Source organism: Rhinolophus hipposideros (genome assembly GCF_964194185.1).
Source record: "Rhinolophus hipposideros genome assembly, chromosome: 3".
NCBI classification, from domain to species: Eukaryota; Metazoa; Chordata; class Mammalia; order Chiroptera; family Rhinolophidae; genus Rhinolophus; species Rhinolophus hipposideros.
The window spans coordinates 96,130,057-96,143,628 of record NC_138049.1 but is presented as its reverse complement, the minus strand read 5'-3'; the positions used below and the strand labels follow the sequence as shown (position 1 = coordinate 96,143,628).

At 44.8% G+C, this 13,572-nt stretch overlaps 1 protein-coding gene across 6 annotated transcripts in view; it reads right to left on the bottom strand.

Moving 5' to 3' along the window:
* The window catches only part of ZNF318 (zinc finger protein 318), a 43,449-nt gene extending 36,552 nt beyond the window's left edge, over positions 1–6,897 (bottom strand). For all 6 annotated transcript variants that reach the window (XR_013992397.1, XR_013992398.1, XM_081035754.1 and 3 more), the window contains exons 1-2: positions 6,332–6,897; positions 3,886–4,034 (exon numbers count right to left, since the gene is read on the bottom strand). Coding sequence is in view for 4 of the 6 variants with exons in the window: in XM_081035754.1 (XP_080891880.1) it covers positions 3,886–4,034; positions 6,332–6,787 (605 nt within the window). In the remaining 2 variants the exon portion in view is untranslated. The remainder of the gene's footprint in view (positions 1–3,885; positions 4,035–6,331) is intronic.
* Between the last annotated feature and the right edge of the window lie 6,675 nt (positions 6,898–13,572).

The window sequence follows — 13,572 nt, the reverse complement described above, 5'->3', positions numbered from 1 at the left end:
ACAGCCTGTTTTGTTCCTCTCTTTCCTGCCTTGCCTGGATATCCACAAGCACTCTGCTAAACTTGGGCCCAGGAAAGATGTGATGGTTTGATTCACTATATATTTTTATTTCATAGAGATACAAAGGTCTTGGACCTTTGTGACGTGAAGGTAAAAATACAAGATGGGACATCTGTCCTTTCAGCTCAGAGCTCTATACCACACACCACAGTCCTAACCTTTTTGGGCATTATGATCACAGAGCTACTATTGCCCAAAAAGAAAGTTTCTGATTTAAATAACAGATGGAAATAAAGATCCTCCAGCATTTTAAGCATACAACTTTTAACTAATCTGAATGAAAAATTTACATGTCACTCACATTCCAGAGTCTCCTACGGTTTCTACTCTTGTTTAAGTAACTACTCTTGTTTTTTGTGAGTTTCTGGAAATGACTTTTGTTTTTAGTTTTGTTTTGTTTTTGTTTTTATAGTTGCTTTCCGGTTTCTGGGACTGAGTTAGCAGAACAGCAAAGAGTCGCTTTTTCTTTTTCACCAGCCCAGCCTTTGTTCAAAGTTTTAGACCTGGATAACAGTTATAAATAACTTTATGAAAGACTATCAAGGATAAACTTTATCACCTTCTCTAAAAGAATGCCACTTGTGGGAATCCAGATTTCTGTTACTCACCTCATCCCCAAGAATCTGGGGAATTTTAAGTTCTTGATGTAGAATTCAACAGGAAAGAATGGGAATGAACCAAGGATGAACTCTGAAATCAAATATAACCAGAGTAAAATATTTTACTCTGTAGGTTTGTCAGCCATGAACACACCTATTTCCAGGGAGGAATGTCCATGAGTTGAGTCACGCCATTGTTAAAACACCACCTACCATACAAAAAAATCTCTGATCATATTAGTGAATGGGAAAAAAATACAAGCTCCACGGGTAGTGGCAAGTACATCCATGCTCCCATGTTCAGCTCTCCACAAGAACTATTACATGTCACCACTAAATGACATACTAACCTAAGTTCTAATCCAGAACTAGAATCAGGAAGCTAGAACGAATGAGATGACTCTCAGAAAGTCTCAGTCCAACCTTGCAATCTCCAGCAAAAAGAGGCAATAAATAAATAAATAAATAAATAAATGAAGGCATAGTTAAAACAATGAGCTATCATGTAAATACAGACATAAATAAGTTTGCTTATTAGAAGTTGATGTCCTCCTTCCCTAGGTCTCCCAAAGGATAAGAGAAAAAACTGGCTGCAGTAAAAGTGAGCCCTAGAAAGGGCTGCCTAATCTCCTATAGCTCAGAATAGTCCAGTGACAGACTCTCCGTAAAAGCTTTGGTTAAGTCCAACTCTTCCCTAAAATGAGGTCTATTTAAAAAACTAATTGTCAGATGTGGGTGATGAGTACGCGGAGGCTCACTGCACTGTTCCACTTTGTGTTTATGAACCCCATTAAACACGTGCAAAATCACGTATGATAACATATGTATACACGTAAGTTTGTACATCAACGTTCACAGCAGCATTATTCCTACTAACCAAAAAGTGGACACAACCCAAGTGCTATCCATCCATCACTGATGAATGCATAAACAAAACTGGCAGTAAAAGGAATGAAGTACAGTTATATGCCACAACATGAATGAATCTTGAAAACAATGTGCTAAGTGAAAGAAGCCAGTCACAAAGGACCATCACATATTGTATGATTCTATTTAAGAAAATATTCAGAATAGGCAAATCCATAAAGATAGAAATAGATTAGTGATAGGCTAGGGGTGGAGGTGTGGGGGACTAACAGCTAAGGATGCAGGGCTAATAAAAATGGTCTAAAAGCAATCGGCACAATTCTGTGAACATACTAAAAGGCACTGAACTATACACTTTAAATGGATGAATTCTATGGTACATGAATTATAGCTCTATAAAGCTATTAAAAAATGTATGTGATAAAAAAAGAAAAATGGTCATCCAGAGCCCCAAATTCCCATTCTTTTCCTCTGCTGATTCCCCAAAATGCCTGAAAAAAGCTGTTTGCTTCTTTTTCCTAAGACAAATCAGAGGGGGGTAAAATCCTACTCCTTCAACCTATGTCAGGGCAAGGAGGAGTTAGGGGATAAGAATTTCATGAATGGAAATGTGCAGAGTACTTTGATAACCTGGGGAAAATGGCCTTACACTCACAAGTCTCTAGAAGCTAAGTGTCTTCACACAACCTGTTCATTCCTACTCCCTAACTTTCAAAAGTTACAGTCCTACACACAGAGCTGCCAAGGTAAAGACACTGACAACGCTGGAAATCTGGCTATAACCCACACCTCATATAAAATTGAACAGATTCAGTTCAGTTCAAGAATTTTGGGGGCTGAGGAGAAAACAAACACCTACATACAAAAGACAGAAATGACCTGTTGCACTGCCTGAAAACTGGCCTCATTGTCAAGAGACATCCTGAGAACGCCTATGGCCTGGTTTGAGGGCAGCCATTACCCACACAAACCATACTGAGCGAGCGTGCATGCAGGGGCGAGAAGTCCAAAGAATGGCCTGCTACCTCTTTTTAGAACCTTAATCTCACTTTCTCTAAAATAAACTTGTCTTTCTGAAATACATGACCTGGGAAAGGAGATTACTGCCGCAAACTCCCTAAAAGGAAAATTTTAGTTTTTGGAACTCCAAAACAGACAACTGGCTATCTGAAGAACACACGCATAATGAGTTCATGCAAAGGGCGGTGACACCCTAAGCCTAACAAGAGGAAATGCTAAAGTTGCTTGAAAAAGTCAGCAAGAAAGGAAGAAGATCACCATGCACGACCCATGCAGACTGCCTGATCAATCACCTCCCAAAATAGAAGCAGCCAGAGGGGCAAGGGCTGTTGCTTCTATTAAGTGATATAATCATATAATACCTTGAAGCCCTCTCTTCAGAAGTTTCAGTGTTTTATGACACAGGACTGCCTTGCCTCATTGCATCAAACAGCCACTGGAGCTTTGAAGTAAATATGACCAAAGGGCAGCATTGGTTCTCAGACTTCCTGCCCAGCTGTCCCCCACCTGCCTGCCTATGCTCTGTGTGACCACTGCATGGACAGAAGTCTTAGTTTGAAAGAACATTACATTGAGTTATTGTTACTGCTAATCATCTGTGAAAACTCCCAATGTGCTGGGCAGAGACCATCACAGACGTGTTCTCAGCTCTTAGAAACTGAGTGTTTTCCCTGCACTCCAATCCTTACTCTTTTGAACTTTTCAAGGTGAAAAACATCTAATGTGATTATTTATTTCCCATATATAGTTAAGTTCCTCGTACCTGAGATCTGTATTTAATACTCTGTGGAGTGTATTTGCCCTTCCTCAGCACTCAATAGTTGTAAAGTAATAACTGAAATTAAATATTTTTAAAGATCTCTAACTTTCTATTAATACTTATATATTTATATATATATATTACACATGAATTTATTTAAACCCATTCTGAATCTATAGTTCAGCCTGGACAAGCTGAAAAATAATACCATCAGACAAAGACTTCCTATTTTGTCCAGAACTTTCCTTTGCAGAAGAGACCTCTATTACCAGTATTTTAGAATCCATACCATCTCAACTGTTTTTAATTTGGGGGACTCTGTTTATGTCCCCTCAGCTTTCCCCTTTCCAGTTACACCAGGATGACCTTTTAAAGTCTTTTCTTCTACATAATTCTTGAAGCAAAAAAGTCTGTATCCATATGCTCCCCCACTCAGAAAGCCTTTTCCAGTGTTATACTTTGTACTGGACATAGCGCATAACTTCACTGCTGGCACCACTCTTTCAAATACATCATTCAGAAAACAGCAACGTTTCTACCTTCAACCCCTATTGCAGTCCTGCCTCCGATGAAGCTTACCTGTCAATGTCCTCCAGAGTATCTACTGGCGACCCCAGTCGATCACTAAGCCGCCGCCGTTCTGGTATGCCGACACAGAAGTGGTCATTGCCAACAGTGATCCTTAAGCTCTGTTCCAAAGAGTCAGAACGCAGACCAGGAGAACGTCTCTACAAAATAGTCAATAGGTCAAGACATCCCTATACCCCAAAATGTTCTCTTCCTTATACACAAAGTTGTGGTCCAACAAGGTAAGAAATGGCTATGGTAAGATACTACTACAAAAAATACTTTTAAAAAAATACTACCATTTTCCTAGGTGAAAGCCCACACTTACAACTCCCAATCACTGAGCTCTTGTTCTTTCATTTACTGGTATTTGCATTGGACTAGAGGAGTGAATTAAATCTGCTGTCAAACCTATATATTTTTAATGAAGAAGGCAAGGCAAAAGCAGTTGAAAAGTATTTCTGATAGTGCTATAAAGTTATCAAAACATAGTATGAAAGAGATTGGGAAAAAGGAGCTACTTCTAATAGAACGGTTAGAGAAGGCTTTTCTGAGGTGATACCATTTAACCTGAGGCCTGAATGATGAGATGTCAGTCTTGCAAAGAACAGATGGAAGGATGTTTCAGGCAAAAAGAAAAACAAGCTCTGCAATGAGCTTAAGGTGTTTGGGGTAACAACAGAAAGGCAGCCACTGCGACTGCATAAGAGTGACAGAAGAGATGACAGACAGAAGCCAGTTAGGAAATTTGGATTTTATTCTTAAGAGGAGTTCAAGCAGGGGAGTGATACGATCTGAATACATCCTTCCTCCAGATGCTCACATAGCTCACATCCTCATCTACTTCAGGCCGTTATTAAAAAGTCACCTTCCCAGGAGGCCTACCCTCGCTACCCCATCAAAAATTATAACTCCCCTCTCTGTTTTCTTAGGCATTTAACATGCCGAAACATTTTACTTCTCTTATTTATTATTCAGCTCCCTCTGCTACCATATAAGTTCTACGAGGGCAGGGATTTTTAACTAGTTTGTTCACTGTTATATCCCCAGTACCCAGGACAGCACCTAATACATGTAGATGTTCAATAAATACTTCTCAAATGTATAAAGATTTTAAAAATCATTTTGATTGTTGGGTACAGAATAAACTGGAAGGTAACAAAAGCGGAGGGTAAAGGAGCCTAATGTAATAATCCAGGCTTGACATAACAGGGTTTAGACAAGAGTGATGGCAGGAGGACAGCTTTGGGGATGCATTGTGGAGACCGCTGACAGGTTAGACAAAGTTCATCTGACCCATCAGGCGTGGGAGAAGGGAGATGATCACTGTTTCTGGCAGGGCAATGGGTGACATCATTTACCAAGACAGACAAGACTAGAGCAAACAGGTTGTACGCTGGAGAAGAAAAGGGAGGTTATGGAAACAAGTGTTCTGTTTTCCTTGCTCCCTCTGTAGTAACTAACAGACTACACCTGCTCATCTCTGAAAATCTTAACCTGGCGACAAGTCAATTCCCTGTGACCAGAGTACACTGTTAGGGAACCACTCAAGAGATTAGTAACTGTGTCCAGGGGTTTTTAAAAAGATTGGTGAACTGAAAATAAAAATAAATTCCAAAACACGGGACTCCGCCCAGAGGCTCTGCAGAGGGATGCTTCCGGTCAGAGGTCAATGTTGTGCCTAAACTTGTTAACCTCCTGCTGTCCCTCTAGCAGGGAAACAGGACGGGACAAAAACACACGGATGCTGGGAACCAGGCAGATGGGAGTTGAGTGACAGCTCCATCACTGCTTGATTCAGTGACAAACCTCTCTGGGTTCCCCAGCTGGTCTCTGACAACGCCTCACTTTAACTGCCTGCCCTCAAAGGGCTGTGAGTGTGCAAGGGCAGCGTGTGAAGTGACGGGCTAAGCGTCACTCCTGCCACCTAACTATGCTCCGCCGCACGTATCACAACGGCCGTGGGTATGCACACTTCATTTCGGAGCAACAGCTCCACGTCAGGCAGCTGACAGGTCACACCCCAGGTGTCAGCGTCTTTTCTGAGGTCCGCGGGCAGCTGGGGTCTAAGGGGACACAAAACCACGGAACTCGGAGGCAGCATCAGCTATTGAAAAAGTCCCGGGCCCATGGTCTGGAGGAAACTCCCCTGCCCTGGCCAACTTCACACCTCGCCCGGGCGGAGAAACGGCTTATTCCCGGGAAAAGGAGCCCGGCCTCCCGAGCAGGCGCCGAGCGGTGCCCGGGTCCGTTACTGTGCAAAGGAAGCTCCCGGGGCTGACAAGGAGCCTCCGGGTTCCGGCGTCCCCGAGGGCGCCCACGGGGCTGCAGGGCCTGCGACTTGGGGACCCCGGCCTGGCGGCCTGGGGCGCCGGGGCGGAGGACGTTAATGGAAGCGGGAACCTGGGGCCACGGGGCGGGGGTACGAAGGGAGTCCCGGTCAAAAGGGTGGGATTACCCGGCTGCCGCTGTCGCCTGGATGGTCTCCACGGCCGTCCCGGGCGAAGTCGGAGCGGGACTCCCCCCGGCTGCCACCTCGGAACCCGGCCGGGCCCGGCGGGAAGAGTCGTCGGCCCCGCGGCGGCGACGGGGAGCCGCGACGGGCCCGCGGCGGGGACGGGGAGACGCGACGACCCCGCGGCGGGGACGGCGAGGCCCGGCGGCCGCGGGGCGGGGATGGAGAGCCGCGGCGACCCCGTGGCGGGGACGGCGAGGCCCGGCGGCCGCGATGCCCCGAGGGCGAGCGGGGCCGGCGAGCCGGGGTCCGCGACGAGGAGCCGGAGGGCGGCGGCGGCGAGGTGCGGCGAGCCGGGCCTGAGGAGGAGCCCGCGCTGCGGCCGCTGCGCGGGCCGCCCCCGCCGCTCTCCTTAGGCCGGTGTGAAGAGGCGGAGGAGCGGGCGCCGCTGCGGTACATGGCTCCGGCAAGAGCGGCCGCGGCAGCTCAGACTGCGGGCGCCCCGGACGCCGGGCCCCAACGCGCCGCCGCAGCTGCAGCCCCGGCCGCCACGGCCGCCGCGCGCCGCCCCCACAGCCGGAGCAGCCCCCTCCCCGCGGGCCCGCGCTGTCCCGGGGGGCCCGGCCGGGCGCGCCCCCGCGGCCGCGGCCGGAGGTTGAGGGCGCGAGCACGCGCCCGACACACCCCCCCGCCCTCCGGGACTCCCCGGTTCTCCACTCAGGGAGCGGCCACAGGAGCCAGAAGTGGGGAGGAGCGCGGAAGCCGGCGAGAGACAGGGCGAGGGGAGGGGAAGCGAAGGAAAGCGCGCGACCTGCACGCCGCACGCCCCGCCTCCAAGCTGGCAAGATGGCGGCCGCCGAGCCGCCCACTTCCCCTCCCCCGCGGCCACGTGACCCCGAGGCCCCCCCCCCCCCCCCGCGGCGTGGGCCGGGCGGAAGAGAAGAGCGCGGTGAAGTGGCCTGGCCCTTCCCGGGATGCTTGAGGCCCCGGGGTGCGACTGGCGTCCAGGCTGTGCGAGCACCTTGGCCCTTACCCTGTCCCGCAAATCCATGAATGGTTACGAATGATGGGAATATAAATAACCCTCAAAACAGTAGGTGTGTCGGAGATTACCCACCTAGGTAAGAGCCACCGGTGAAGTCCTGGCCCACACAGAAGCTGAGCGACAACCATCAGTGTTCTTTCCGGCGTGCCTGATTTCTAGAGGTTGAAATTCAGGATGGGGAAGTGTGGAATAGAGAAGTTGATTTGGGGTTGAGAATTCAACCCAGAGGAGACATCCGAGTACATTTTTGCTTTCCATCAGAACGCTTCTGGTCACGTGGAAGGTCACTCACCACCAGGAGTCCACATCATGACAGAAGGCCTGGAGAGTGTTCCTGAGCGATTCACACTCCCCAATCTGACCAGAATTTCCTGGACATCTGGCTATGGGAGTAGTCCGCAGTCTCAGGGCCCTGCGTATTAAAAGTACAAAAGCCAAGAAGCAGACAACACAGAAGAAGAAAAACAATGGTCAAAACACGCAAAAAGTTTGGTCCTAAACCACTGAAATTATCCAAAAATAAAACAATACCTTAACAGTTTTCACCTATCAGCTAGACACACAATAACTGAAATTGGTGTGAAAATCACGTTTCTGATTACAAAGCAAAGGCAGAACAAAGAAATTTAGTTATAAAAGATTTCCATTTTTCTAATTTACATGTCTATATGTTAAATTTAAAATGTATCAAATTTCACGTGATTATATAATGGTATATGCTTACGTCATATATCAGTAACAATAAAGTAAAATTTTTACCGGTTGATTTTCTTACACTCAGTTTACTTCACTCCTTAACATTACCTGCCTGCTCCCATAGGCATTCCAATTTCCTATTCCTGACTTTTGGGTTTTGTGGCTTAGGGAGACTTTAATCATATCAATATTATTAATATAGTCTTCTATATACAGAGGGTACCAAAAAAAGTATGCACATTTTAAGTAAGGAAGAAATTATTAAAATTGTAATACTCAATATATACCTATAACAAAAGATGAATACTAGTCACATTTGACTTCTGTACAATTATAAGAGGTGCTCAAAGTGGTTACCATCAGCATCCAGACACTTCTGATTACGGTGAACTACTGCTTGAGCAACATTGACCAAAGTGTCCACTTGTATACATTTTTTTTGGTACCCTTCGTATGTTTTTTAACACTTTAATGAGTTTATTTTCTATATTTACCTGGGGTTTTACGTATGAATCCTCACATAATCTGTTAAAATATAAAATTATTTTTCACAGATGGATAACTGATTTTGTTTGAAACATGAATTGAGATTACTTGTATACTGGGAAGTCATAGGGAGAGAATGAGTTACCCAACTAATGAATGAACCCTGTCAAACGCTAATTATCCACATCTCAATCCAATTCTGTTGTTTCCCTTTGGTTGTATTACTTACAGTAAAGAGATTTTTTTTTAAATGTGATTTGTTTGTGACAAGAAAACTAAGTACTAGGATTGATGGAAGTAAAAGAAAAGAAAATAAAGCAATCTGAGAAAGTGATGGCTCCTAACCAGAATATACGAGTTAAATGCTTGGTTTCTGAGAAGTCTAGAATATACTGGGGGTGCCAAAAAAACGTATACACATTTTAAGAGATGTTAACACTTTGGTAAACGTTGTTCAAGCAGTAGTTCGCTGTATCAGAAGTGCCTGAACACTGATGCCAACCACTTTGAGCACCTCTTGTAATTGCCGAAGTCAAATGTGACTTGTATTCATCTTTTGTTATTGGTCTATAGTCAGACAGTTTTTTCCTTTTCTTAAAATGTGTGTACTCTTTTTTGGCACCCTCTGTGTTTCATAATATGTTCTGAGAAGTTAATTTTGATCACCTCTAGGTTGGTGAGATTAGGTGATCTAGGACAGATTACTAGGACACATATCTATTAATAGTTCTCTTCTCAGTCTGGGTACTAGGAAGGGGATACTTCCTTCCCCCTTTGAGAAAGGGGGCCATCTGACTATTTCCAACCACTAAGGGATGTGAATGAAAGCACCATTGTATCACTTCCAGGCCCAATCAGGGAAGAGTAGTTACTATAAGATTTTCATTTTCTCTCTTCTCTTGCTGTGGGCGACTGAGAAAGCTATGTGTTTCAAACGGTGCAGGCTGTCAGTCTGAATCCCTGAGTGATTGTGTGGAGCAGAGGATCAACCCTACCCTGAGTTGAACATGTACTATGAGCATGTAATAAAACTCTGTTATGTTAAGCACTGAGATTTAAGGGAAAATTTGCCTAATATAACTATTATGGGGATGTTTTTTGTTGTTTTGGTTTTTTCTCATCTGTATTTTTTGACTTTTATATAAATTATAAAACATTAAAACCCCACAAAAGTTATTTTAGTAAAAAATAATTAAAAATATGCCAGAAGTATGCCCTGTCTATATTAGCCTGTATATGAATTTTGGTTGCTCATTTTTGGTAGGTTCCAAGTAAATGTGAAAAAAATGGGATAGGTATTTATAGGCAGTTGGAGTCAATACATTTTAAATCAGGATTAGTTACACTCTGTATCAACTTGTCTCCCTCAATTCTTTTCTAACATTGAATAATTATTTTTTATCAAGGCAGCTGGCTTCCATGGTATATAATCAGAAAACTCTTATGCTTTCCTTTCAACCTGCCCTTCACATAGTTCTTTCCATGTCATGTATGAAATCACTTACAGATCCCTTCATTATTTTTCAGTCACACAAGTAGTCTTATTGTAGTAGTGAAAATGTCTTTCCCAGGGTAACAATTACAACTCTAAAGTTCATTCAAGCTAAAGGTTCTCACCTCCAGCTTTTCCCTGCTTCAGACATGAAGATTCCTGTGATTAAGGGAGGTGTGCTAGGCTTCTCTACATCCCTGCCTTTACTCCTCAGAATTTACTCCTCATCTCCCACTGGCTAGAAGCTATTTCTGACCCCACCCCCATCTCCCCCTTTCCTCCCCCACACACCAAGGATTTGGTGCAGAAGAAGGGATTAGGGAAAAGAGTGGTCTTTCCTGGTTGTTGTAGGATGCTGTTATCTTCAAAAATTGGTCGCCCATGGACATGGAGGACTCACAAATGCCTTTTTTCTCTTATGTCACCTTTGTGGGCTTTGTTATTACTCTCTTGCTGAGACTGAGGCAATGCCCTCCTCTGGCTGACTGCTTATGACTCCTCTCTGCCACCAGTGCTTGGCCTTCTAGGGGTTCATCCCATGTAAAGTTCAGTCTCCTGGGACCCTTTCCTCTCTGGGCACCCCTCATGGGAAGGATCCTTTTAAAATTATTCCAGGACAATTTCCTTCTAGGTACACTTGGCCCACAAAACAACTCATGCATCTTTGCCCTGCTGACAAGGGCAGTGCAGCTCATTTTCCATGCCTCCCGCCTGACTCGCCATCCTAGGACAGCTAGTCAGCCAGCATCTTGCTTTGGACTTCCTCAGGTGGAAGTTAGGACATCAGTCCCTACAGACTTCCAAACCCCATGATACATAAGCCAAACATCTGAGAGGTGCTAGTGGAGGCCTCTGTCTCACTTGGCTTTAGGCAGAAGGAATAACCCCTCTCTCTCCCCTGAGTGGTGGAAAAGGAAATGTGGATCCCACAGGTAATTCTCCAACACAATTCTCTTATACAGATTCAGTGGGGATGAGTAGTAATGCTGCCTGACTGGGTCACAATCTCTTCCCAGCTCTTTGAGGTGGATGAGGAAAGGGGCTACCTGGCATCTGTTGTGTTGCTTTCTGCTTTTGAGGCCTTTGCTGAAACTCCAAAGACAACAGGGAGAATCTAATTAACATCCTATTACAACTATTGTCTGTCATCAATTCAAGACACTCTCACTAGACTTCTGATTAAAATGGTGAAATGGGTTAAGTCTTTCATACACACACACACACACACACACACACACACAGAGCAATGATAGTTAAAACTTAAAAAGAGAAAAGTAAAGAGACCTAGGATTTAGAATAAGGTAAACACCTATGTGAATATGCTAAAGCCACAGACCTTCTGGGCTCAGAGGTAAGTCTAGAAGCAAAGGTAGCAGTCAGAGATTTGGTTCCTGTGGAGAGAGATGGAAGTGCCTTCTAAGAGGTGGAGGAAGTGGGCCAGGTTTTCAGCTGGAGGCCAAGGACACCCCTGCCACTACATACAAGTTGAACAACACTATTGCCAAACTTCTGTTTGGGGCTATAGCTTTATGGGAAGCTGTGCGTCAAATGGGTGGGAGGACAAAAATGTTGACAGTCTTCAGATGAGAACTAAGCACAGGTACTTCCTGCTCAGTGGCTGGAATGGCAATTCCCTGATATCACCAGTGTTCCTATACACCAGTAATAACCAATTGGGAAATATGACTTTAAAAATGGTAAATTCAATTCATGCATTTATCACTAAGTACCTAAAACCCACTAAAATGACACCAAAGCATTTTGTTTATCTTTTTTTTTTAAGGTATAAACTCATATATGCAAATTGGAAGTGTGAGGGGTAGAATTTTGATCAATGGGCGACAGAAGCCAATGAATAATTCCCCCCCCCCCCGCCATTTTTTCCTTTATCTCACTTCTCCCAGGATGGTCTTGAGATGAAGTTTCTTTATTGAGGGCACAGTCCCTAGATCTAGCAATCAGTTTAATTTAGTAGTGGCCAGGTTGATGAAACATCCTGTTGTTTTACCTGTCTTTCTTGCTTTACTCTTCTTGTCCCTCACACCTGCTCCCTGGCCTCCCTAACAATAAAATGAGGCTCTAGTTTGTGGGGAACTGAGGCTAACACAACTAACAAGGCATATTTGACTTCGTGAAAGTTAAGAACTTCTGTTTATCGAAAGACACCATTGAAAGAATGGTGTGGGAAAAGGTATATGCTACGTATAAGAAGGACTCATAGCTACAATATATAAACAACAGCCATAAAAAAATAAGACAAAGACAGACACCCCAACCAAAACATGGACAAAATACTTAAGTGTTCAAAGGAGGAAATCCAAAGGCCTAGCGAACTTTATTGATCAGCCTCCCAGTATGTAACCAATATCCCATTGCCATCATTACCCCCTGCCACTGTGTAGATACTCTTCCCACTCCTCTTGGACTCTGACACTCTGTGCCAGGCTGCTGCTGCCAATCCCCCACCTGGGAACACACTCCTGAACCCACCCATGCTCTGACATCCATCAGCAGGTCACCCCATGGACTAGAAGCCCTCCTATTCCATGGACTCTGACTCCAATTCCCAGGCTACCTTTGCCTGGGCAAGCTCCTCACCCAGCTGTAGATGACAAGCCCAATGATTCTTTCTCTAAGTAAGTGTGGCAGACAATGCCAGTTCCCACCTAATATCCATGCTCCCTTTATGGGCTGAATTGTGTCCCCCAGAAAAAGATAGTTGGAGTCCTGATACCCAGTATCTCAGAATGTGACCTGATTTGGGGATAGGAATGCCCTAAATGCCACTGGATTGTTCACTTTAGAATGGTTATTTTGTTGTTGTTGTTATGTGAATGTTATCTCAATTTAAAAAGAAAAAGAAACAAGGGACTAAAAAAAGGCACAAATACACAGGACAAAGGGAATGGGAGAAATGATGAGAGCAGACAGATGTTGACAGAACTGAGAAAGGGGATGGTGATGGGTAACTGGACAGCAAAGCAGAAACGTAGGCATGCAGGAGGGAGCCAAGAAGAAACCAGATGATTCATACTGAGAACTCTGACTATGTTAGAGACCCCATGTACCTCTGAAGGTGGGATTAGGGGTGGTGTTGAAGCAGTAGAAATGGATTGCAAGTTGATATAAGGAGCAGATGGATCCCTTGGTCTCTTCCTAGCCCATATAGCCAAAAGACTGCTCCTTCCCTTTCCTCGCAGAAGATGGGAAGTTACTTCTGGAACAGTCTCCATAGCAGAGCGGGGTGATGAGATATTACACTGATAAAAGGACAAAAGCCTGGCAACACCTTCCAATCCTTTCTTTACCTGCTTCCAGAATGCAAGCAGGCAGGTCCATATTCCCAGCCAAGAGACTGGAAGATTCTTCCTTAAAGAAACTGAACCATTCTAGAGCTAAGGTCTATAGATACCAACATTTGTGGAACTCTGCAATGAAGCCCATTTGTCCACAAATCCACCACTACCCCTAGAGCTGCTCAGCTTCTTAGTGCTTCTCTCTTAAATACAAGTGACAACCAAGGAT